Source organism: Acanthochromis polyacanthus, chromosome 13 (genome assembly GCF_021347895.1).
Source record: "Acanthochromis polyacanthus isolate Apoly-LR-REF ecotype Palm Island chromosome 13, KAUST_Apoly_ChrSc, whole genome shotgun sequence".
Classification (NCBI taxonomy): domain Eukaryota; kingdom Metazoa; phylum Chordata; class Actinopteri; family Pomacentridae; genus Acanthochromis; species Acanthochromis polyacanthus.
In genome coordinates, this window is record NC_067125.1 from 40,403,800 (window position 1) to 40,430,686 (window position 26,887).

Genomic DNA, 26,887 nt, shown 5'->3' on the forward strand with positions numbered 1-26,887 from the left:
CAGAGAGTGAAAGTTTAATTGATATTTTTAGCATCACAACATTTCTCATATTGAACTCAGGTGAACATAAAAAATAATCATTTCTGCATTGATTGAAGTAATTATTGCAACAGAGCTTTTTATTGACATTATTTACATTGCAGAGAAGTCAAAAAATCTGCTGTGAAGAGGATTAATAGTTATTCATTTGCTTCAAAGACAGCAAGGGTGTTAGGCCTTTTACACCCTTAGGCTTTCAGTGTGATTCTACGTTTAAAATACCAATTTATTACATTCAGAAAGTCATTTGTTATGTTAATGTGAAATCCTGTCTTTTTATTCATGTGTGCATGGGCAGAGCTTGATGGTGTGTTGTCTAGTTCACAAGACATTTCCAGTATTGTTGATTGTCAGGGGAAATCCCAAGTTCAACGCTATATTATGTTGATTTATTATGTGCTATCACAAAAAAATTAAATGCCGAATCTACATGAAAATTCTACAAAGTGGTTTTATTCAGTATAATATTCAGCACAATATTGAAGCTGCTGTCTTGGAACGAAACGCTGCAGGAACAAATAGATTTTCAAAGCTAGTTGCACCCGGACACAATAAAACAACGTACCATGGATTCTAGTATGGAAAACAACGTGAAGACTGTCAGAAGAAGCAAAGAGGAGAAGAAAGTTCTCAGAAAACAGCTGAAAGCCAGTCACACTTTACTGAAACATGAAGGAATCAGTACAGCAGCGCAGCCCACCAAGGTAACGGAAAAAACTGCGTTTAAAAACCGGAAGTGGAGCAACTGACAGGCTCGAGATAGAGCTAACTGGTGGATATATTCCTCAATATTTACATTTTGCAGCTATTAGAGGCAGTGAAACACATTTTAAAGTTAATTTTTGATTTAAGAACAAAGGCAGTATAATAGGTTGCTAACGCACCCGACTAACTGTCAGATATCGCTTTGATATATTAGCTTGTGTTTACTTATTTAAATCATCCAGAAGAAACACAACAGCAGTTTAGGTATCGAGGGGAACTAGTCATTGTCTGTGATACAACTAGAAGCAGCTTTTTACCTTGTAATGATTGCATTAGGAGCTATTTGCAGCAGAAACCGAAGCAGTTTTTCAAAGGGACGATACAATTAAAATATGCAGCTTTCATTCGTATAAACAGCAGTGCTCTAAAGACGTGGAAATACAATGAAATGCTCCGAATGAATACATACATTTTCCTACAAAAGGGGAAATACAGCTACAATTTTTCAAGTGAAGTCACAATTTTTATACCACACTTTTAAAACATTGGAGGTAAAAGACTGATGGTACAAATTTACCAACCAAGTTTTAATATTAAGGTTAAACCGCCACAATGTTTTATAATATACAAATGTAGCTGACTATACTAAATGACACAAGTTCTGACCTGCAATATAAGATATAGTACAGATGAACCTTTGTTAAATATTAAGGTTGAGAATCAATGCAATTAAAATAGAAGAGAGACAGACCATCATAGCACTTAAAAATGTAGTTTTTTTTTATAGAGAAATTGCAAAGAAAGTCAAGGGTCAGTGAGTACAGATTTCTTCACAATCAAATGGCACTCAAAAACTGGGGGAAAGTCTGACAGAAAGAGGTCTGGAAGACCCAAAGCCACAACAGAATGAGAAGACAAGTTTCTGAGAGTCAACGGCTTAGTGAAAGGTAGCTCACGGGACAACAGCTTGAAGCACAGCTTAATAGTGATAGTAGTAAGAAGTCTCAGTTTCAACCGTGAAGAGAAGACTTCGATTTGAAGGTTTGACAGGTCAAGTTGCAGCAAGAAAGCCATTGCTAAGACGTCACAATGAGAAAAAGAGGCTTGCCTGGGCCATGAAACACCACCAGTGGACTACTGAAGACTGGAAGAAGGAATTATGGACTGATGAATCAAAATTTGAAATCTTTGGTTCATCACACAGGATTTTTATACGCCGTCGAGTTGGAGAAAGGATGGTTCCTCAGTGTGTGACATCAACTGTCAAACATGGAGGAAGCGTGATGGTCTGGGGCTGTTTTGCTGGATCCAGGGTCGGTGACTTGTACAGAGTGAGAGGAACCCTGAAGAAAACAGCTACCACAGTATTCTGCAGCACCATGCAGAACCCTCTGGTATGTTCCTAGTTGGCCAGTGCTGCGTCCTACAGCAAGATAATGACCCAAAACATAAATCCAAGCTGTGCCACAACTACCTTAGGAAAAAAGAACAAGACGGTGAACTTGAAAACATGGAGTGTCCAGCACAGTCTCCAGACTTAAACTCCATGGAGCTGATTTGGGAAGAACTGGAGAGAAGATTGAAAACAAAGCAGCCTACAAGTGCCACACATTTATGGAAAGTTCTGCAACAGAGTTGGAAAAAATTTTCTGAAGAATATTTGATTTCCAGGGTGGAAAGAATTCCACAAGTGGGTTCAGTTGTTATATCAGCCAAGAGTGGCTACTTTGATGAGTCAAAAGTTTAGAATACATTTTGGTTTCTAGACTGATTTCTTTTTTAAAATCTTCTTTTATTTGTTCTATGCCTTCATTTCAGAGTAAAATGAGACATTAGTGTGCATAATTTCCAATAAAAAAATGGAAAAATTGGGGATGTTCTAAAACTTTTGACCGGTACTGTATTTGAAGAAAATGCAAGAAAAGACAAATAAATGAAGCTCTCAAAGCTAAATAGATTTCAAGATGTGACAGTGATGCCACTGTTCTTGTTTTTTGTGTCTACTTTCCATTTTATACAAATGTATTGTGTCTGATTGTTGATGAGGATGCTACGCTGTCATGCAACATGAAAAATGAGAGAAAAATCACATCATGCATAATGAACTTACATGTGTTGTATTGTAGCACACACTCAATCAGATAATCTATTTTTTGTCCAAGCAATAGGAGTGATTTTACACATGCTGTAATCACATACAAACTGGCTTTCATTGGATTAGAAGATGTTACACAAAACAAAAGCTATTTTTTTCCAAAGGCTGTCTCTCTTTGTTGTGTCGACTTATGATTGAATACAACCTGTTGATGTGACTGGTTCAGACCTTCAACCTGTTTTGGATGTAGCTTTGGATCTGCTTTCTGTAAGCTCTCCCTCTATTGTGTCTTCAGAGTTTGGTGGTGGCCAACGGCGGTCTGGGCAACGGTGTTAGTCGAGAGGGGCTTTCTGCAGCTCTGAAGGAGATGGGAGAGGTGGAGGGTCTGGTCATGCCTCCTCACAAACCGTACGCTTTCGTCACATACAGGTAAAGTATTTCATCACAGCAGCAACTTATACTATACCTACAGGAAAATTAGATTTTAAAGTCACACCGTTGTTATTTTTATTTCGTTTCCAGATCTGAGGAGAGTGCTCGAAATGCTCACGTCCACCTGAATGGACAAATGATTCAGTGTGGGGACAACAGTGTCACACTCTACCTCAGTTATGTGGAATCAGGTATTAAAACATACACACAACTGCAAATCACTGTTAAAACATTTTACAAAAAAAATAAATGTTCAGACATGAGGTAGTTTGAAAATCATGGGCATTAGAAACGTGTTTTTGCAGCCCGTGCTTTGAGCCTTACACTGTGTTTATGTTTGTATGCAGTAACCCATGAAGAGCAGACATCTGTCCTGTTGCCCGAGGGATTAGTCTTGGTGGAGGATTTTGTGTCTCCAGAGGAAGAAGCTGTGCTGCTCAGTGCTATAGACTGGTCGTCCACTAATGATGACATCACTGGTGAGGGTTTGCATGTTTCAGTGGGTTGACTCGTGATGCAGATCTTTTTATGTTATTCAGTCTGAAAAATATTAATGTTTAACAATTAATTGACCTAATGCAGCAGAACAGCAAAAAAAGAAAAGCAAAATGTTTGATTAAATTAAAATATCAAACTGTGCATTATTCACTGATATATGATCACAGGTGGTCTTAATGAATTATGAGTAATCCTCTTTCAGTTTGTATTCATTTTAAGGAAGAGTACCACCATTTTTTTGTGTTAGCCTGTTTTGCTAACTTCATCCTAATGCCTTTTAGCTCAAAAAGCTCTCAAGCACAGAAGAGTGAAACATTATGGATTTGAATTTCGCTATGACAACAACAACGTGGACAAGGACAAGCCGCTACCTGCAGGTAAGCTGTTTGAGGCTTTTTTCCATTATTTTTATTCCAACCAGGGTTTCATTGGTTGTGTTTTGTTAGGTTTGGTTATTACTCCTATCACCTACTAGAACATTTTACTTGACAATTATAGTCCTGAAACTGAGTTTTGTTGCTGTGCTGCCCTCACCAGTGTCCAGTTTCTGTAGAAGTTTCAAAAAATCTGAGATCTTTGTATCTTACACTGATTATCACACAGAGACCTGCCATTTATTATCATAGATCTTCAGCAGGACTGTGTGTGTGTGTGTGTGTGTGTGTGTGTGTGTGTGTGTGTGTGTGTGTGTGTGTGTGTGTGTGTGTGTGTGTGTGTGTGTGTGTGTGTGTGTGTGTGTGTGTGTGTGTGTGTGTGTGTGTGTGTGTGTGTGTGTGTAGGTCTTCCTGAGGAGTGTTTACCTGTGTTGGAGCGGTGTGTAAGCAGCGAACACATCAGCATGATGCCAGACCAGCTGACTGTAAACCAGTATGAGTCTGGACAGGGTGAGCTCTTCCTGTCTCTAATGACTGACCTAGTTGCATAGAGGCACAAACACATGAATAATTCACAAAAATATCACTATGAGCATGTCAGGGTGGTTCAGCAATCAGTGCAGGGGGGATAGCTGATTCTGAACATCATCCATTAGTGCCAAATCATGACAAGATGAATGTTACACAGGTGTGCTGTCTCGTAGAGGGCTACAGATGAAAACATGCAGTGGATGTGTGATAAATATGTTTATTTCAGAGGCTATGGAATGCTTAATTATCAAGTCAATGAATAGGGACTAAAAACAGACACATTTGTTCTGCAGAACACTGTGGTTTTACTGTTGATTTAAAAACTGAAATAAGTGGCGCACAAATGGAGGTTACTGATCTATACCACAAGGTGGCAGCAGAATTGTTCCAATGTGCAGCTATGACAAACAATAATAGTCTGTGCCTGACAGTTTTATTTGAATACAGTACTAGCAAACTTTCTAGAGCTGAAATCGAGATTTTGGTAAAGACACTGTCTGCCACACTCACTGAAATGATTATATGCATTTTTATATATCAGAGAGGCTTTATCAAATTTGGTGCAGTGGGTTTTATTCTGCATGTGTGTTTTCTACTATCTTCAGGCATCCCTCCTCATGTGGACACTCACTCAGCCTTTGAGGACACCATCCTGTCGCTGAGCCTGGGGGCAAAGGTAAGAAGAAACATCATCACTGACCTCTGTACTATGATTTACCCGACAGTAAAACTCATCCATCAGCTTCTGCAGACAGTATTGACCAGCAGTACTCAGGGTGTAGATATCAATAATTAAAATAAGAAATAAACATTTATGCAGTCTGAAATAAACAGTTGTCTAGCTTAAAGCACGGCTGCAGCAGTTAAAAGGTGAACATTAATGTAAATACAGTGTTCTCAGGCACTTGTCATTCTGTTTGTCGTTCTTTCTGTTTCCTGGGACCATTTATTCTCAGTCAGAATGACCTGGATTTGGAAATCCCACATTTTGTTCTCCAGGATCATCACACCCAGATCAAAAATACTGGACTATGTGATCTAATCTGATTGGAGAATCTTCTTTTTATCTTTTAAACAGCTCATTTTCCCAATTTGATACAATTTACAGCTGAGATCCAATCAGATCACTTCTGAACAACTGGCTCCTGGTTTGATCAATGCAATTAACCATCACCTCACTGAACACTGGGATTCATCAATCTCAGGGTGTTGTCACTATTTCCTTGGGATTTCGCTGGGAACATTTTACCCTCGTGCTACATCTAATTCTTTTTCTCGCCCTCTGACACACTGTCGTCTTCTTGAGCATAAGAAACTTTGTAAACAAAGAACGAACACAGGAGATGCAGATTTCCCTCTAACTTTTTGGTCTCTTTATGTTCCTGACTCTTCCAGGTGTTGTGACCTGAAACTAGGATGTGGGTTTAGTCTCTGTAAGCTCATCGCTGTAGATAAACACCCGTCTGTCCCGGCTCAGCTACAAAACAGCGGCTCTATTAGCAGTCGGCTGTCATCTGTTGCGGCATCTGTCACACACACATACAGACAGACAGACAGTGTGTGTGTGTGTGTGTGTGTGTGTGTGTGTGTGTGTGTGTGTGTGTGTGCTGTGTATTCATTGTCCTCACTTTACAGTGGAGATTCTGAGCTACAAAAAAACTATGGGCATGTTATATCAAGTGATCAGAGCTAAAGGAGGAGACAGTATTAAGAAGAATATCTGAAACGATCAGATGTTTCCAAAGAAAGTTGAGCACAGTTTAGTGACAGTCAGATTGATCAGGGCAATTAAATGACTCGACAAGCTATGGGCGTCTCCAGCCTCCACTCCTTCTCGTTAGGAAATGTGGTGGTAGAATATTTGTCAGGCTTGTTATTCAGGATGATTGTGGAAGGGCAAACATTAGATAATACAAGACTTGACAATGGGATTTTGTTTCTCAGTGGTATTATACCTGACAGCATTGGGGTGAAGTGTTTGCTATCAGCGTTCTGTCGATATGTGGCTGAACTGTAGCTGCTAAAAGCCAACAGCAACATTATATCAACATTTAACATCATACAGCTCTTTGAGGAAAAGGCTATATCAATAGACTGCTACTGGAATTATGCAGATTTAGTAATACATCCTCATCAAGAAATACTCAACAAGTTAAAGAAGGTCCCCATTGAACTCTGACATTTCAGTTACTTATCAATTATTACAATGCAGTTACATATTTCAACCCCTAAGGCAGGGTTCTCAGAATGTGTGGATGTAACGACCACAGAGAATAGCGACTAATTCAATAATATAAATACGGAAATATGACAAAGCTTTCTTTCCTTGTAATTTCTTCATCTGTGGCTGTAAAGAGTTTATCCAGCGTTGATTCGATTCAGTTTCAGTTCCTACGAAAGAAAGATTTAGTGCATCATAAAAGCGTCGCTTTGATTTGATTTCATTCAAAAAGAAAACAACTGATTTACTGATTAAACACATGAAAGCTCCATGCAGTGTGACCTCCTGTGATTATGTTGCAGTAAATATGACTGCACTTTCCAGGTTTATTGAGGCTGTTTGTGTTGAGGACGTGCAGCGAGAAAATAAATAAATGACTGTCTATAAGATTGTGTGTGTAAGTATTTTGTTGTGAGGAGCAGCTTGAAATTTAGGATATTTTGACCATTTCTATTTTCTGACACAACTTCAAAGAGTCGCTTGAGGATTTGTCATGGGTAGGGTCAGAGTAAGGGGCTCTGTAATATCATTGTATGTCCTCACAAGTGTACCCTTACAACTGTGAGTGTGTGCGTGAGAAAATGATGAATAGTCTTGTAGTAACGTGTAGCTGCCAGCATCGCCATCGATTCAGTCACATTCCACCGGTTTCATTGATCGGCTAATGCTCCACAGAAGGGAACCGCACAGTCCCGTTGTTGCCTGTTGTGTGTGTGTTTGTGCATTTGCGAGAGAGAAAGTGTGGGAGCTCGGTTGCGGTCCGAGGGAAAGATGTGATCACTCGCTGGAGTCGCCTGCTCTTTCACAATCAAGCACATCACCCATATTTGTCTCTCACTCACTCCTGCTCGCACACACACACACACACACACACACACACACACACACACACACACACACACACACACACACACACACACACACACACACACACACACACACACACACCTCCTCCTCTCAAAAGCCAATTTGCCTGCTGTCAGAAGTTGGAGAGATGCAGTTTGAAACTGTGTGGATGTAATTTCCCAGCAGAGCTTGTGCTGGTATGTGCTGTAGGGAAACATTAGGATCAAACACCAGTGCCGGGGTGGAGATGCCTCAGCTGGTTGTTAGAGAGAGAGCAGGAAGACGGTGTTTTTTCTCTTCCCCAGGGTGACGTCAGTCAGAGGAGTTTATTAAAAGGGAAGAAGGTTTCATTTTGCATTCATTTCTGATGTTGATTGTAGTTTGACACCAGCATTTTTTTTTCAATAACAAATTTGTGCTGTGAATCTGGCTGAACAACACCTGAATAATAATGACTAATCAGTTTGGTACACACCTATCGGATTGTTTAAGGTCAGAGTAAGAAAAATTGATCGGTTTTGGATGGAGAAGAAAATGATCAAAACCACATTAAATCACACAGTATCCTGTTGGGGAACTGAAGGAAACGAGTGAGAAATCAATGAGGCATTAAAAGGTGCTTCACAGTTTCTGCATACTTGAAATTCTGAATACAGTTTGATCGATGCTGCAAGTGTTGAGGTTTGGTACTCATTACCAGCAGTTACAGAATAACAAGTAGAAACACACTGATCCATTCAACCATATTGGTGAAGTAAAGTTTTTTTTAAAGGGTATGACATTATCAGAGTGGGCTAAAGTCAAACTGAGTCCAGTGAATTCAGTGCAATAATGTATTTAGATTTTAAATTTAGCTACTTATTATCAGCAAATGTCCTGAGCTAACCACCATGTTGGGTGAGAAATCAGTGCATCAGTAGTAATAATAATATCCACAATCCATCCACTGCAACACAAGTTCTCATTAGTTTACAGTTGTTTTTTTTGCCTATAAATAGAAGATTGCATGTCCATACTTGTGGGTTTTCACAGACGGTGATGGACTTCCGTCACCCTGATGGTCGTGTCGTTGCCGTGGTGTTGCCGGGACGGAGCCTCCTGGTGATGAAGGGAGAGAGCAGATACCTTTGGACACATGGGTGAGCTCAACTGTGTCGGATTGATCAGTCTCTGCCTCTGGGAGCGAGTTTATCTTGACGTGAGCTTTAGGTCGATCCACAGACTGACAGTTCTTTTCTTTTTCTGTTCTGCTGAAATTTCTTTGGACTCCATGTTATATTTTGTCGAAGACTTTTTTTTCTCTTCTTTCCACATTGTTTTGTTTTCACTAGTTTCTGATTGGTGAAGTTGGTCACATCCACATCTTCTAGTATTGGTTATTTTCAGTTTATGGCAGTTTACAATAACTACAACAGCTGCTTCCTTTCTTCTCAGAATTACTCCTCGAAAGTTTGACATGGTGCCTGCCTGTGACCCACAATCCTCTGCTCGTTCAAGGCCTGACCTCGGGACCCAAAGCAGTCTCACTCTGAGCAGGAGGGGCACCCGCACTTCGTTCACTTTCCGCAAGATCAGACACGAACCCTGCCGCTGTGGTGAGAAAATTGTGCACACAATTGAGCACAATACGTGTTTGCTGACAGTAGGCTTCATTACCGTGATGCGAGATGGGCTATTTTTGTACAATCTAGAGACAAAAAAAGCCTTCTGCCCTGAATATCTTCAAGTGTGTCACAACCTGCAGAGCACATATAGTATCCAGCCTGACGGACACATTAATAAAAGCACATCACAAAAGACTGATTGTGAAAAGTCCTTGTGAGCTACACAGGAGGAAACACTAACTGAGTCTTTAAAGCATCATAAATAATGCACATCAAACCATTTTATTCTATTAGTTGTCTGTTAAACACAATGTGACGGAATATGTGGTGGTACAGAATAGCCTCCTTCTCTCCAACCTTGCAACATGCAAGCTACCATTTAAATCATGAAACTGCTTGCTTTTCTGTTATTTTTGACATGTTTTAATAGAAAAAACAAATGTCATACTGGCTGCCCATGTATGAGCATGTGATTACCCCAAAGGACTGAAAAAATCATCTTCAATTTGCAACCAATTAGAGTTACAATTTTTCAGAGGCCACAGTATTATCTTCAATTTGATGATTTTGTCTAACAGTCTAACACCTTAATGTTTTCTGAAAAAGGAAACGGGAGATCAGATCTTGAGGCAGAAATTGGCTTTTTTTTGTGTGACAAAGCAGTTACAGGATCGTCATAAAAGTTGAAGATCCCATGTAGCATAGCTGGTGAGTGAGAACGTGCATACATCTCACCCTTCAACGCCTTCCCACTCCAGCCTTCCCGTCTGCCTGTGACAGTCGGGGAGCTCCCTCGACACCTTCGCCCGCTCTGCCGCCGTCTCCCCCGACGCTTCCCTGTTGCCGTGCCGACGCAGCCCGCCTGGAGGAGGAGTACGTGCACCGGGTCTACGACGCCATCGCCTCCCACTTCAGCAGCACTCGCCACTCCCCCTGGCCTCGCGTTTGCCACTTCCTGGCCTCGCTCCCGCCCGGCAGCGTGCTGGCCGACGTGGGCTGTGGGAACGGAAAATACCTGGGAGTCAACCCAGACGTGATTGCAGTTGAGTGTCATCATATACTATAATAATGTCTGTAATTTTGTGATGCTTCAGCGATCCCTGCAGGGGAGTTCCTTTGTCATTGTGTTTTTATTGCTGCTTGTTGGATTATCATCGCTTTGAAAAGCCACACATTTTCATAACAGTCATTTATGTGCAGAAACACATCCTAATGGCTGTTTCAGCTAATCAGTAGCAGCCGAAGAGCTCCTGCACGAGAACTCCTCTTCCTCCTCTGCTGCTACTGCACGTATAAAAACCAGAACAGATTCAGAAGGAGAGTATAAACTGGTGAAGTCCTTTTTCAGACCAGCTGTCTATAAATATGACTGAGATGAGCTTGACTTGATTGATAACTTTAACAGTGTCACTCTGAAAAGGTCAGGGTCTGGTACAACGAAGCAGGGTTTGGGGTTACTTCAGGTTAATAGGGTGCTTCACCTCTTTTAGGGTTTATATGTGTATAAAAACACCTCCTTCTGACCAATCAATTCTCCTCCTGTGGAGCTTGTTGTGCAGGAAAAAAGAGGGTCTCTTTGGAGGCCAAGAGTTTTTAGCATCTAAACCCTTTTCTCTCCCTGCTGAGCATAGATATGAAAGATATAGATTCTCAGTGGGGGAGTTCTAGTCTTGCGTTTTCTCTTTTTTCCTCTTGAGCGCAAACAATTTCAAAGCAATTATATTCTTCTATAGGCCTTGAATAGCGGTATAATCCCAAAACAGAGACTGATAAAACACTGGAGCCTTGTGCTTGTTGACCTTATGAGTTTTGCATCCTAAACCTACTAAACCAACGGCTTGAATGCTGCTCTAACGGCTGTTCAACACCACCGGGGCTGCAGGTGGAAGAATAAAGCTAAAATTGTCTTAAGTCCCATGAGAATAGGCTGCATCTGAGGAACACATTAAATGTAATGCACAGTTGTAATCACAGACAGGTCTATGCACGTCTGTATGAGGGGCCACTGATACAGGTAAGACTACTGAACCTTTGCATTCACACAGTCTGCTACCTTTCTTAGTTGAATTGGGTTCATTTTGTCGTTCATTACCATACAACTTTTCTTTACTGAATTGTCGGTTTAAATAAGTATCGCTACCTTTCTTTCCTGACTTTGGGTACAGCAGCTGTATTGCTTTTAGCCTGTGTTAGAGTTTGAGATTTCCCATACTGGTTTGGAATTATAGTTTGTTCTTGTGAGAAATAGGCAGCTCTATATTCAGTACTGGCCTTTTTGTGTGAATACACTCAAAGCTGGAGAAAACCTTTGGTTGTCTGAATAAGTTGGTGTCCAGCTTTGTGTGAGCACCTAGTGAGACTGTGGTTGTTATTAGGATATGTGAAGCCAGATAACAAACATATATCCTGGTTATGTTGAACTTGGCTCCATTTGGTTGTTTTTGGATACAAAATGTACAAATACAAATAGTGAATCAGACCCTGAAGTATTAGTTAAAGTAGCACTACCCACATATAGCTGTTCTTTGTCTCACAAATTAGCGTTTTCATGTTTCTCCTCATGTGCTGCAGGGGTTAAACAAGCAAGATAGATGCAAGTCAGGTATCTTTTTTTTTTCTGTAACCTCACTCCCACCCAGTTTCTTCTATTAGATAACAAAATGTTTATCCCTTAGAAGTAAATTAAAGAAACTGTGTTCCAAAATTTAGAATCGTTACTAGATAGATAGATATAAACAAAACAATGTGTGAAATAGAAATAAGATGGTAAAAATGTTGGTATTTACAAAAAAGTGCATGAATATTTGGTATTTACAGTAAAATGCAGCATGAGACAAGTAGAAAAAGGCAGAATGTGAAAATAGAAGTAATAATAACAAGCATTTAGCCAAACGTTGCATTGAAACATTGGAACCCTCCTGAAATCAAGCAGCAGCAAACAGACACTGCAGAGGTCACAGTCTCGCTGCTCAGCATTCTCATAAATGTAAAATGAAAAGGAGCTGCGTCAAGTCTCTGCTCCAGCGTGAAGTAAGCTTTGCATCATTGCACTTTCTGTGGGCAAAGAGCTGCAGCTTACTTCTGTGCCTCCTAGCGTGCTGCGGGCTGGTCATGTGGGAAATGCTTTGATTCTGTGGGAAGTATTGCTGTTCACTTGAAGATAAGATTTAGATATCAGCTGCTTAAAAGCCAGTTTGTTTTTTAGCTAGTTTCAAGTGTAAACATCGTGTTGCGTTTGAGGCGAACTAAATGAACCGCATCTGGGGATGAGATCGGCGCTCTCGCTCTGGTTTCTGCTGGATGTCATTGTTAGCATTAGCTCAGTTTCCATGGTAATATCCTAAATTTTCTGTTTCCGTATGCACACTGAGATGTTCAGGTTTGGGATTTGGAGGTGCGTGTAAGCAGCTTATCCTGACTCAGACTGTGGCTGTGAAAAATCATTACAGAGAGAACACTGAACACTGATCATGGATGTCACACACCAGCCTTCTGACTTTTATTCTCTTTTTGTCTCATTTTCTCTTAACCCTGCTTCTTTTCTTCTGCGTTGGCCTTTTCTGTCTTCATTCCCTCGATCTTTTTCTGTCTCCTGCTCCACTTTTCGGTGCTGCTTAAGGCTGCTAACATTCCCAGTTCTAATTGAAATGAAAAAGGCTGACCATTGTGTGTTTGCATGTCAGTAACACATCGAGTCTGTGTGTCCACTTGTGTATGTGTGTGTTTTTTCTCACCATCTATTTTCACTTCTGTCTCTTTTGGGGGGGAAAAAATCACATGAAGCCTGCTTGAATGTTTCCTGAGACTAAATGTGTTGAAAGTCATTATTAGTGCCATCAGTAGCTCCTCCCACTGTTTTTTTCTTCCTTTTATGTGTCTTTTCAGCTTCCCACTGACCACATTTCTTCATATTTTTCATTTTTTCATCTCATTCTCTGTAGTTAATCTAGCTCTCTACCACTTTTTGTCCATTTGTTGATTATGTTTCTCAGTTTTGTCTTGTGCTTCCTCCTCCTTTGAACAAAGAACAATCAGTGGCTTTTTCCTCTTGTTTTCTGTGTGATTATTAACATTTTTTGCTCTCTATCTTACTGTTAATGGGTGATTTTACATGCCTTTGTGTGTGTTTTGTCTCATTTCAGGTGGGATGTGATCGTAGCGGCGCTCTCATCCAGATCTGTGCAGAAAGAGGTTTCCACGCCTTTGTGTCTGATGCTCTTAGTGTCCCTCTGCGAACTGCATCCTGTGACGCCTGCATCTCTATCGCTGTCATACACCACTTTTCCACACAGGTAAGTTCGCGCAAAGAATAACAGAGGATTTGTCCATTTTTCTAGAAAGCATTGTATCAGTTATTCAGTCAGATGGACCCGATACGGGAACACTTTCCACTGACTTGTTCCAGAAATCAGACATTTAGGTGTCCTCTTCCCTAAAAAGTGTTTGAAATAACTACTTTCCAAGCAGTTAGGGATTTAGATTTACTGATGGATCACTGGTTGACACTTTAAAGGTTTGGAAGGGAAGCTTTTTTCTTACATTTAATTTAAAAAATAGCAATTAGTTGATATATTACATTCTGAGCTGCAAGCAGTTTCTGGGCGTTTCTTTGCTTCTGTTAGATTTTTACTCCCTGAAAGCTCATATTTCCCTGCAATATAAGGCTATAACTCATTTAAAAAAATAAAAAGTTAGATTTCTTTGATTGTGCGTTTTACAAGATTTGAAAAAAGCTGGAGTGAACATTTACCTTATGCACTGTTAAAACACGGCCTGCAGCTCAGCCGAGTTCAGCAGCAAACTTCCTGAATTTTTTTAATGCGACTTTTGGTTGCAGCTGAGTCAATAATGATTTTTTTTCTCTTTCTTAAAAGAAAATGGTTCATCCAAGAAGTTTATTTTTGACCAGTCTTTAAATGAGAACTGTAGAATGAAACCGTTTTGATGAATTAGATCATGACTTTGAGAGAAGATTACTGAAAGGACTGTTTGGAAGTTGCAAGTTTGCTAATTCTCTGTTTTTACAGTTTCTGGCTCTGATAAATAGTGTAATTTTGGTAATTTTTTTAAAAGATGAAATGCATTTCAAACCCACGGGTTGGTTTTGGGGTTGAGAGGGTTCAGCATTTATTTAACTTCTTAAGTTAACACTAAAACTCAGAAGAATACTCACGTCTTGCCTTTTTGGTTGTTTTGAAATTCCTTTTCCACCTCTGCAGCCTCCTTTTTGACAATGACTCAAAACAACCATCACAGATCAATATTTTGACTGATTGGTTGAAAAAATTTTGCCTCAGGTCATACCTCAAATCAAACCAATTTATCACTTTCAGTCTGCATTAGTGTGATTTGGCTAACCTTCGTGTGTCACTTTAAAGCTTGTGTGTGCCTTTCAGGAGCGCCGGCTGGCAGCAGTGAGGGAGCTGGTGAGACTTCTGAAGCCTGGAGGTCGGGCGCTCATCTACGTTTGGGCTTTTGAACAAGAGTACAACAAGCAGAAGTCCAAATACCTCAAAGAGAGCAACAAAGAGCATCAAGGCAATCACAGCCCCACATCAGAGGACAGTCAGGAACCTCATGGGAAATCAAGCATCCATATCAGTAGCCATTTAGAAGATAGCTGCAGGCCGGATGACAGCATGACAGATGTTAGCAGAGTGACTGATGGGAAGCTTAGTGTGCACACCAACCGCACAGCCTTTAACACCCAGGACCTGTTGGTTCCCTGGCATCTGAAGGAGGGGAAGAAACGAGATGACGAGGAATCAGGAGACAGCAGCAAGAAGGGTAAAAGCAAGGAGAAGAATAAGAAGACTTCACATAACTCGTGTTCGGCCTCAAGCTTGAATCCAAAAACTGACCCCAGTCCAGGATCTGGATCAAGACTTGATACCAGCGATGCTGCTCACATCCCAGACTGTAAGCCCAGTCCAAGTGGCAACACCACTCAGACTTCCAGTTCTACTGTAAAGTCAGAGTTGGAGAGCAGCCCAGCGCCCGTCTTTCATCGCTATTATCACGTTTTCCAGCAGGGGGAGCTGGAGCAGCTGTGTGCTCAGGTGAATGGAGTCAAAGTGCAGAGCAGCTACCATGACCAGGGCAACTGGTGTGTTATATTACAGAAGGATGGTTTATAGTCATGTTGTTGCTACTACTACTAAACCATGAAAGTTTAATTAAAAAAAAACATTTATAAGATGTTGTACTTGATTAAATGCAGTTTAGTCCCCTAGAGGAATTGAGAGGCCTGTTGTTTAAAAAAACAACAACACATAGAAAAGGACACCATTTATCAGAGCCAGAAACTGCAAAATCAATAACTATAATTGCATGTGAAACTTTCTGGTGGTTCTTATGTTTTGTGCCATTACATCAGGAAAACTCTCTAAATCTAAGCTCAAACTTTTAGCAAAATTTCATAAAAGTCACATTTTCTGACATGTCTTTTTCAAACATTTGCCAAAAATAAATTATTAGTAGTAACCAAATTCTGTAAAAACCTAAATTGGCTATAAAATATTCTGGGACTTTTCAGCTGAACTGCAGGCTGTTTGCTCAGAGCGGATAGGAGACGGTTGTGGAAACTAAAAAAAATGTAAGAAGTAAAATATCTAATGTATGAAAAGTCGCCAATTGTTCAGTATTGGTAACACCTGAGGAAAATGTACATGGTGATTATTTTTTTAATTAAAACAATCTAATTCTACTTCTTTTTTGTTATAATGTATGGCATTGTAACTTTGTTATACTGCACAGGAGATGCCTTTTGGTTCTCTCTACTTTGAGCCATGACTACTGTTTCCAAAAAAAGGCTCAGGACTTACTTTGCTATATTCCAGTAAAAAAATAAAATAAAATAAGAAGTAAGTAAAAAATTTGACAGGATTGAAAAATGCCCAGATACTACTTGAGATTAAGCGCCATGAAATCAATAAAAACATTTTACAAATCTTTGATTGCTGCACTTACTTCTTGTAAAATGCTTTGACATTGAGTTTGGTTATAGAGCTTAGAAAAAAACACCGACTCCTGCTAATGTTTGACAGGTTTCTATAGGTGAGAAGGATGGTGACGAGCATCAGTTTAAGGCATACTTCGGCTACTTCTATGTAGTTCAGTGACTTTTTAACATTCCTCTAGTGTGTGGTCTGTACAGTAGATCACCTACAAGATTTTTCATCACACTGCTTTGCTTCTTGGCTTGTCTTTTGCTCATTGTCTGCTCTGAAGTCACCGAGCTGTAACTAAGCTGTGTATAAACCATCAGTGCTTGACCTTTTCAAGTTAAAGGTGGTGTTTGAAGCTGTGGGAGATTTGTGTGTGTTCTCCTGGTTTTTAAAACATGTCTGACAGAGGAAGTACTTCATGGTCATCGTCTAAACCAGGGAAGTCAAACTCATTTTAGTTCAGGGGTCACATTCAGCCCAATTTGATCTCAAGTGGTCTGGACCAGTAAAATCACAGCATCATAACCTATAAATATGGACGACTCCAAATTTTTCGTTTGTTATAGTGGAAAAAAGTCCATTTCGAAAATGTTGACATTTAAAGAATTATCTTTTTACAAAATATTATGAACATCCCAAAATTTCTTGAGAAAATTAAGTTTGATTTCAGCAATATTATGCCTCCATTTATCATTTACTTGTGACAACTTCCAGATCAGAGTGTGTGTACAAAGGCACAAAGCATGTAGTCACAGGTATCTGGAACTGAATAATACAGTATTTTATTTTATGATCAAAATAACGAAAATCAGACAAAATATTACAAAAACGTGAAACAAAACAAAAAAGAAAAAAGTTGCAAAGCGACAAAAAATGGACAAACAACAAAAATGAGACCAAAAATTTTACAAATGGCAAAAGCTAGAAACAAAATGACAAAAAATAGAGAACACAGGCAAAACAAAAAAACATAATGATACAAATGATACTCAAAACAATGGAAAAAACACACAAAATGACAAAAATTAGACAAAAAACAAAAGCTAGAGAAAAAGGAAACACAAAATGACAAAAACATGAGACAAACGACAAAAGTAAAAAAAAATATGAAAACTAGACAAAATAGTACAAAAATGAGACACAAAAGAACAATGTAGTATTTTACTTTATGATCCAAACAACTTGTCATGGTCCAGAAATTATTTGAAATTTCTAGTTTTAAAATTTATAATTTGCAGTTAAAGTCTTCTCTGTAATTTTTACCTTTTACAAACTTGTCCTGCGGGCCGGATCGGACCCTCTGGCGGACTGTTTTTGGCCCACGGGCCACATGCTTGACACCCCTGGTGTAACCATGTGTTTGCACAGAGATAAATAAATCAAAAGGAATGTTAGTTTGTTAATTGGTGTGTAATAACAGTGGTTTATGCTCTTTCTTACACACACACTCACAGTGGTATTATTTACAGGATGTGTTTTACCAGACAGCTAAAAGACAGAATGAACTGCAGGATAATAGGATATTGATGTAGGTGGAGTGGAGCTGGGTTATTTATTGTGGCCCCTCGGTGGCAGGCTGGTAATTGGTCAGCGGCTCCCGATAAAATTACCCCCGTGGCTTCTCAATCCTCTGAGACCCACAGAGGCAAACACATTACGACGCTGAGGCGGGGATGATTGGTGGCTTTTATTGACTGTGGCTTATTGATCAGGGTGAAGATGACTGCTTGTGTGTGTGCATGTGAGAGAGAAAGTAAAAGTAGTATTGTAGTATTGTTGTTGCGGAGTCTGTCAGCAGATTCTCACTTGACATTTGGAGGGATTATTGAAATGTAAGGGTATCCGTCCCCCAGGTGTAGTGCATTGATTCGGCAGTCTGTAAGACATTTTAAATCAGCTCACAGGAGTCAAGAGATATAAAGTCAAACACATTTCTCCAATTGATTGGTGATATGTGTGATTATGTAGCATTGAGAAGTACGTAATTCCAGGGAGACACAAATGAGGAAATAAATTTATATATGAATAAAAGTATTTGTCTCTCCCTGCCTTCTTACTTTTATGTACTTTTGGTCTCAATGGAGCTTAATTTTCATGAATTTTGCAAGGTCCAGCTGTAGGGAAAACTGTATTCTCCAGCTTGCTGTATATTTTAGACGAAAGTATGCCGTCTAGTTTGAGGCAGGAGAAGAGAAGATCATTTGTTTCACCATTACACAACCTGCATGCATAAAACGAGCTTGATAAAATGTGCTTATTGAGCTAAGCGTGTATGAACTTGACTGGCCTGCAATAGATCCTGACCTCAGACCAACCCAACACTCTAAATATGACACGAAACCCTAGCTGTGATCCAGAACTCATCAGCCGGCATCAGTGCTCATTAATGCACATAGAGTCTTACATGGTTTAGTTTTATTATTTCACCTCTTTCGGTGGGTTTTGATCTATTGTTGGTCTTGAAGACTGAACTGTTGTCTGCTGCTCCTCCTGAGTATTCTCCCATTTGCTATTTGAAGTTTTATTCTGTGTTTTTTTTAATGTCTGCTCAAGGATATGATGTTATCTTGTGTTTTACACATTAGAATACCCCTTTATGCAATTGTGTGATGACTGGTTATATAACTGACTTGACAAATAGGTGTATTATCCTCACAAAATATCCTAATCCCTTTACTTGATAACATCTAAATGGTAAATGGTAAATGGTACACAAGCTGCAGTCTAAACTAACATGCATTTAAATAAGGGCAGCAGTTTAAAGAAAAAACATTGAGTGTTTAACTGTTATGTGCAGTTCTATATATTTTTTTTGAACATGTGCATATTCCTCCTCAATAAAACCAGCGAAGAGATACAGAAGATTTTTATTTTGAGAAACTGTGATTATGGTACTTGATGTAATAAGACATCAGGCAGGGACAAGTTTTTACAACAACACTGGGTCTTTTATCTGACTCTCCTGACATAAATTATGAGCACATGCAGCTGCAGAATTTAAGAATTAGATCCATATTCCATGTTTTCTTTTCTGGAATTATCAGTTGCCCCATAACTGATGCAGAAGGGTTACAATTGGTACAAATGTCATCTTAATGCAGGACATTTGATCCCTACATTTTCTATTTGACCTTGCTGTTAATGTGTTCCCCAAATATTCAAACGAATATGTCCATGTGCAAATGTCAATGTTAGGTGTTTATGGACAGATAATATTTTAGGCCGATGCAATCTACTGATACTTACAGGCACTTAAGTACTGTTGATGGTTCCAGCGGATTTAAATGTATTCTGTATAAACGTATAAAATGCAAATAAATGCACCTATCCATTACATTGTACAGTTCAGTTTATCTACTGCTGTATTTCTGAACTACAAGAACCACAAATCAACGGGTGACGTAAACCGACACAGTTTTACGACACTTAACAAACCCATTGACGGCGGTGTCATGGCGGCGTCCGGAGTTAGTTTTGAGAGTTCAAGCAGCATCAACGAACGAAAGGAAAACAAACGGCAGGCACGACAAGAGGTGCTAGAGAAGGTAGGAAATATCACCTTCGGATACAGCAACTGTTTAAATGAAACTGGGTTTGTTTCACCGGCGTCAGATAAAGCTTAAATCATGCACGTTTTGTTCGTATGAAAGCTAACAAGCGAAGTAGGCTAACACTTGCCGTCACTGTAATGTGCATGGTTTTAGCGGCAAAACAATATTTTTTCTGATTAATCGTCTATGTCAGTGATGTACACTGACTTATTTTGTCCCCATTTCTCTCTCTGGGACGGCTAACAGTACATGTGTGTCCTGACGTTAGCCTGATAATGCCTGTGTCTGGACTGCAGACAGGACAAACACTGAGTGAGGCAGATAGCAGACCTGCTGCTGTTCTACAAATGCTTTTCAACGATTTAAAGAGTAGGGCAGCCTCGTCTTTGTAATCACATATGTACACAGTTTTTTTCAGTCGTGCGTTATCGGTCTGGTGTGCAGCTTTGTTTGCACTGTTGACAGACACACAGAGCAGACCGATGATGCTTCCCGTAGATGAGCATTATAGCTTGTAAACACACTATCTACTTAGCTCACATGTGCTTGGACAAGCCAAAGCAAAGAGTGCAGCTGGGTCTGATTTAACCTGATCAATCTGACGTGGAATTAACTAATTTTGATTTAAAGGTGCTGCATGACGGATAGCAATTTTTTTGTGTGTTGCGATTGTTAAAAAGTTGGAAGTGTAAAGTTAAAGCCACTCAGATATGTATGAAGACATTTGTTTCTTTCATTTGTTGAAAGAAACAAATGTCTGTTTACATCAGATCTCTGTTTTTCTCCCCTGCTCCCTATGCTCACATAAATTGCATTTTTATTCATCCAAATGCCCAATAATACTGTTCTCATTTTATTTTGTAGTTTCTGTTTTTAGTGAATGGAGTTAGAATGAAATTGTGACTTCTACACAGCTCATTAAGCTTTATTGGGAATTGGCTGTAATAAAATGCAATTTTTGAGAGCACAGAGAGCAGAAGAGAGACAAAGAAATGTTACTGACTAGGTTTTGGTTGCACTGAAGCACAACAAGTGATAGGGAAACACAGTAGCCCACACAGTGCATGTTTATTGGGTTCAAATCAGTTTTAAAATTCCCGTCATCTCTAAATATCCCTCAGCATTACAGTTTCTGCAGAACTCTGACCTGTGGGCATGCAGTTATAGCTAGTAGGGCTGCACAGTGGTGTAGTGGTTAGTGCTTTCACCTTGCAGCAAGAAGATCCCTGGTTCGAGTCCCGGCCTGGGATCTTTCTGCATGGAGTTTGCATGTTCTCCCTGTGCATGCGTGGGTTTTCTCCGGGTACTCCGGCTTCCTCCCACAGTCCAAAAACATGCTGAGATTAATTGGTTACTCTAAATTGTCCGTAGGTGTGAATGAGAGTGTGATTGTGTGTCTGTATATGTAGCCCTGTGACAGACTGGTGACCTGTCCAGGGTGTTCTCTGTCTTCGCCCAAGTCAGATGCTCCAGCAGCCCCGTCACCCTAGTGAGGATTAGGTGTTGTGTCGATGATGGATGGAGTAATGTGTTTTTTTTAAAAATAATTTTTTGGCCTATTTTCGGCTTTATTTTGATAGTCAAAGTGAAGAGACAGGAAATGGGGGAGAAGAGTGGGGGGAATACATGCAGCAAAGGGCCCCGAGCAGGAATCGAACCCGGGCCGCTGCATCAGAGACCAGCCCCTATACATGGTTCGCCTGCTTAACCCGATGAGCTATACAGGCGAAAGGATGGAGTAATGTTAGCCACACGATCACACAATGGGCTTTCCATTTGTTGTGGAAACACTGCCTTTAATTTTAAAAGTAATCCACTCGTTCTTCAGATATTGGTGTTCACTTTTGCAGCCAGCAGTAGAACATGTTGCACTTTGCTCCTGTCTGAGACATTTTAGAGTTAGGAACAGCAGCTCTAGAAAGCAAATAAACCTGGTTTACTGTGAGACAGCTGCTCATTCTGAATGACTAAGTTTAAGCCAGATGACTGTTGGTTAGTTAGGTGTGAGATACACCTGGATCAAATTTTGACTATCCCTCCACCATCAGGGGGGTCTCCTGATGGTGGAGGGACATGAATAATGTCAAAAGTAAATGCCTTTATATGTTAACATTTTTTACTTTTTACCTCCAAATTTCTAACAAACCCAAAACTCAACACAACACAAAATAATTTAAAACATCTTTTTTCAATATGGGATCAGTAACAATGACTGTGCTGTGAATTTGGACATATTTCCAATTCAAATGATCATTCAAAGAAAAAATTACAAGTGATACAAAGTTGTGGTCTTATATAAATTCACATCTGTGACAGCTGCTATTCCGTCAACTGTTTTGCTCTTTGCTGTGAATCACAAACACAAAGATCGTCTTCCTAAAGGGGTACACAGCAGCAGCTTAGCTGCATTTAGAGCTAAAGACACAAAAATAGAAAAGGCCCAAAATCAAGGCTTATAGAGTCATGGGGCAATAGACCATCTTTGTAGTATTTTTAGTTTAAAAGTAAAGAGACATTCTGGGGACATGTGAGATTTTCATTCCAGTTCCTGAAAGTGCAATGTGAGACCTTATGAGAAATTATCAAGTTCAACTCAACAGTGTCAAGCATTTAAATGTAAAGCTGAAAAGCCACGTGATGGTTAAATATTTCAAAATCATGACTCCTATCTGAAGTATTTTCTATTAGTTTTTCCTTTCATCACTTGAACAATGTCTCAGCTTGTGGTTAATACACAGTAGGGCAAAATTTTATGTCACTGCAGTGGCATTTTATAGATCACTGACTGTAAGTGACAGAAGATGTGAATGCTGGTGTAGTCTTACTTTGAAGTGCTCTGTTGGTTTTCTTATTGAATAATCTTTCTGAATTCCATTCTGTTATTCAGGCCAAGCAGCAGTATGAGAGAGAAGAGAGGAGGAAGGAGTTAAAGAGGCAGAGAGGGGAGGACACGTGGATGCTCCCAGAGATCAACCAGAGGCTGCAGCAGATACACGAAGTAAGATATACTTTACGCATACAGTGTATTACTGAAAGTTATACACATGATTTAAATCGGTACAGAGTGCATTTGGACAGTGACGTGAGCCGCTGCTTAATCATTCTAGTGTTATTGATGGATAGACTGATGTCATGCCAAGTAAGGTGCAATCTTTCAAATTATTGGTGACTACAGGAGTATAATAGTTCTATAATGATCATGCCAGTGTAATTTAAAATCCTGCAATTATGCAGACAAGAAACAGAAAGACTTTGATGAGTATGGGGGTGATGTCGAGAACCGTGACATCTTTTGATGTAGTGATTCATGCTTTTCAGAAAGACATCCCTATTCAGTTTTTCATGTAGAACCACAGAAATTGAAAACAAATGGTTATTTCAGCAAACCTTGTGCGATTAACAAATGATATACTGCATGGCAACAACAAACACTAACTGACAGAAAATGAAAACAATTAAGTGTATTCAAACTTAATCTCCCACAGGAGGGTTCTGTAAAGAGCAAAAAGAAGAAAGAGAAGAAATCCAAAAAGAAGAAGGAGAAAAAGAAGAAGGCCAAGAAGGAGAAGAAGACAGCAGAAGCAGGAGATGGCTCCAGCAACAGTTCAGAGGTTGATTATTTAGTCATTTTCCTCTGTATAGGTTCCAGGTTAGCACATGAACAATGTGAATCAGTTCTGCTCCACTGTCTTACAGCTGAATAAAAATCAACAAATTTAAAAGTGACTCAAATGCTCCAAGACTAAATGGAGATTTAGGATGAAGTGGAAGTTTTTCTTTGTAACTGAACACAATATCTCAGTGAGCTATAAACCTCTCTCTTTATTGAAATATTAACTATTTAAAATACACATACAAATGACACAAACAAGGAACAGCAGGAAGATAAATCTTGTAAACACTGTGCCCTGTGTTTCATAAAAAAAACAAAAAAAACAACAACAAACAAAAAAAACCCAACAAATAATAACAATAAGCAACCTTTCGAACCCCACTCCTCACCAGGTCAACACAAGTTAGGCAAACATAATCACAAACAAAATATATATATTTATGTGTCTTATTGGGAATTTCACATTCCAAAATTATAATTTTCTCTATATTCTGACATTATTGTATCTTTAAACATTTTTTAAAGCTGAGGTAGACTTACTCAGTGGGCTTTTAAAAGGCTTACTGTGCAGTCATTTGTGCTTTCCAAAGCAGCTCATCTAATGACAGTGTCCCTTATCTATGCATTCAGTGCAGTGTTTCATGTGTTTTGTTAGGACTTATTTTGCTTGTATTTGTGTAGCCCAGTCTCTGCTGAGCACGTGCACGTTCATATAGAGCATGTGGGGGCAGAAGTGAAACAGACAGATGGTCATGTTTCTCTGTCAAACATGCTTGCATGGTTTATAAGGTAAGTATAAGGTAGTAATTGCAATAAGTAAACATGTAGTGAATCACAAGTGCTTTACAAAACTCTTTTACTGCAATCAAACACTACTATAATAAAGAAGCCTACTGGATTTAAATGAGCAGTCAGCTGTTTGGTCGTCAGTCTGCACTTTTGTAAAGCTCTACAATACATACGTACTTTAAAGTGGACTTGAAAGAATTGTAGCTTCATAGCTCTTCCCATCCTTTTGTTTTGATGTGATAATCTCTCAGTATGTTTAATTTTTATCCATCATTTTCTCTCTCCTTCACTTTTCTTCACTGTCTCTGTGTGTCAGGACTCAGAGGAGGAGTGGGTTGAGGCTCAGCAGCAGACACAGACTACCAAAGCCTGGCAGGTTTCTAATGAATCCAAGCCTTCAGAGAGCGACATCAGCCCAGCCCAAAATGTTCAGGTAACTTCCTCACGTCGTCCTTTAGATACTAAATAATGATGTGAATGGTGTCACTTAGAGGCTTGTTTGAAATGGTCTCTTATTTTTAATATTTTTAGCAAAACTAATCATCTATGGATACAAAAAAAACATCAGATTTGCTCAAGTGTTTCTAAAAATCCTCTCAAGACAATAGTAAAGCTCTGTTTGCATGTCTTAATAAGCTTTTCATATATATACTCATGTTGTTTGCTTCGTCATTTCCTCCATTTTTGAGACGTTGCAACTGTGTCTCTGTTCCATAGAGAGACGAATGGATGACTTTTGACTTTCTGGCAATGAAAACCACATCCACAACTGAGAAAAGGGCTGAGAAAGAACGACTGAAAGAGGAAGAGAGAGCCAAGGCTCAGGCCATTGAACAGGTGTGTGTGTTGTTCTATGGTGAGGTTATGGAGGGCAACCACAAAATGATCCTTATGTCTGTGTAAGAGGGAGATAAAGTGCGATCATGTTTTTGTCTGCATGTCTTCTGCGCTATATAAAAACACTGTGTTAGTCAGACTTCTTATTTCACCAACTGTGTGGTTACCAAGGTAACAGAGGGTGTCCCTTCTTGGACAGCAGTGCGCTGTGGTGTATTCATATTGTTCTCTGGGGGGAGTGTTGTATGGATTTTTTAGCAGCTGTGCCTCTGCTGTGTTATTAACAGAAATGGTTTTAGTGTGTGTGTGTGTGTTTGTGGCTCTCTCAGGCTGGTTTGCACAAACTGGAGCTGAACCCGTACTGGAAGGATGGAGGAACTGGTCTGCCCCCAGAGGAGACGGCTGGCACTGCAGTCAACAAAGGTAACGTCAGTATCAGTAATCTCTATATTGCTATATTGTTATTTAACCAAATAAAAGACCTACTAAAATGGAGACCTCTTTCACAAGGGTGACCTGGCCAAGAGAGGCAACAGCATCATCAAAGTAAACAAAAAACAGACAGATAACAATAACAACAGACATTAAAATGTTAAATACAAGCTATAGACAGCATAACTATTTGCAGTTATTCTAAATATGCTGTGGCTGTTTTTCTCTAATGTGCAGCTCAGATGGTCCCTGTGCACCTCACAGCTTTACTTACCGCACTTTACACTCTTCCATCAGCCTCATTTTCCCCTCTTTGACCTTGCTCATCTCGTTTCTCTCCTCGTATTACTCTTCTAACGCTTCACTGAAATTAGAGTTTGAATGGTTGTAAAGAAAGGCACTTAAAATGTGTGTCTTTTTTAAATATTTAAAAATGGGGCCCATTTCGTTGCTTTTGTGGAGCTTTAGTGGGAACTTGGGAAACGGCAGTAAACAAAGCAATCTCATATTCTGTAATGATTGTGTAATAGAAGTATCTGCGAAGAATATTGTCGGTATTCTTCTTAGATCTTCTTCTGTAGATAAATGTACAATATAGATATGTCAAATTCTGTTACATTGGCTCTGACGTTTTAGCCTTCCCACCTCCTTTTGTCTACCTGCCTGCTTCTCTTTTCCCCGTCTGTCATCGTTAGTGTTTTTTAATAGATGTGTAATAGTAGTCTCTGTGGAAATTTCCTGGTATTCCAAACAGTGACTCCTCATCCCTACAGTCATGTCTCCACCCAGAACAATTTGCTTTTTAAATAGGTTTCCGTGATTATGTGTGACAGCCAGAGTCCTGCTCAAAGTAAGATTTTAGTCTGTCACAGGCACAATAAAGTACAAGTTCCCAGTCATTTCCAATGGGACGTGAACTAGGAAGTTAGTTAAACACTTTGTTGATGTCTTAAAAGTGCAGGAGAAAAGAGAATTTATTTTCAAAAATCAGTCTTCAGTGCAGTTATGGATGCAGAAAACATGGGCATGTGACAGAAGAGAGAGAGCAAGGTGGAGCTTCTAATTTAAGGATTTAGGGAGGGAAAGTGTGTGTGTGAGAGTGTGTGTAAGCTGTGTTAAGCTGACAAGCAGATGCAGGTATGTGTGCATGTGCCTCTTATCTCCACACAGTAAATACAGTTCCCTCTGGAGCTGGCATGGCCTCCCTGCTCTAAGCTTTATTTTATCAGCAAGGCAAAATATGCTGAGGCAAACCTCACACACACACACACACACACACACACACACACACACACACACACACACACACACACACACACACACACACACACACACACACACACTCCTTTCCCCTTCAAACCACATGCCAGATG

At 39.7% G+C, this 26,887-nt stretch overlaps 2 protein-coding genes across 3 annotated transcripts in view; both read left to right on the forward strand.

Annotated features, from left to right (window-relative positions):
- Positions 1 to 595: 595 nt before the first annotated feature.
- On the forward strand, positions 596 to 16,299 carry alkbh8 (alkB homolog 8, tRNA methyltransferase). 2 transcript variants are annotated; one of them, XM_022195910.2, is made up of 12 exons: positions 596 to 743; positions 3,135 to 3,268; positions 3,362 to 3,462; positions 3,619 to 3,750; positions 4,051 to 4,146; positions 4,549 to 4,653; positions 5,280 to 5,350; positions 8,774 to 8,880; positions 9,176 to 9,336; positions 10,104 to 10,387; positions 13,488 to 13,637; positions 14,742 to 16,299. In XM_022195910.2, the coding sequence occupies exons 1-12, from the start codon at positions 606 to 608 to the stop codon at positions 15,480 to 15,482; spliced, it is 2,220 nt and encodes a 739-aa protein (XP_022051602.1). In that variant the 5' UTR covers positions 596 to 605; the 3' UTR covers positions 15,483 to 16,299. The 2 variants fall into 2 exon arrangements, with proteins under 2 accessions (XP_022051602.1, XP_022051603.1); XM_022195911.2 differs by having other exon boundaries at positions 9,239 to 9,336.
- Positions 16,300 to 19,719: 3,420 nt separating this feature from the next.
- Positions 19,720 to 26,887, forward strand: part of cwf19l2 (CWF19 like cell cycle control factor 2) — a 32,533-nt gene continuing 25,365 nt past the window's right edge. The window contains exons 1-6 of the mRNA XM_022195912.2: positions 19,720 to 19,837; positions 22,731 to 22,841; positions 23,329 to 23,454; positions 24,562 to 24,678; positions 24,963 to 25,082; positions 25,412 to 25,505. Coding sequence (XP_022051604.1) covers positions 19,745 to 19,837; positions 22,731 to 22,841; positions 23,329 to 23,454; positions 24,562 to 24,678; positions 24,963 to 25,082; positions 25,412 to 25,505 — 661 coding nt within the window. The 5' untranslated portion in view covers positions 19,720 to 19,744. The remainder of the gene's footprint in view (positions 19,838 to 22,730; positions 22,842 to 23,328; positions 23,455 to 24,561; positions 24,679 to 24,962; positions 25,083 to 25,411; positions 25,506 to 26,887) is intronic.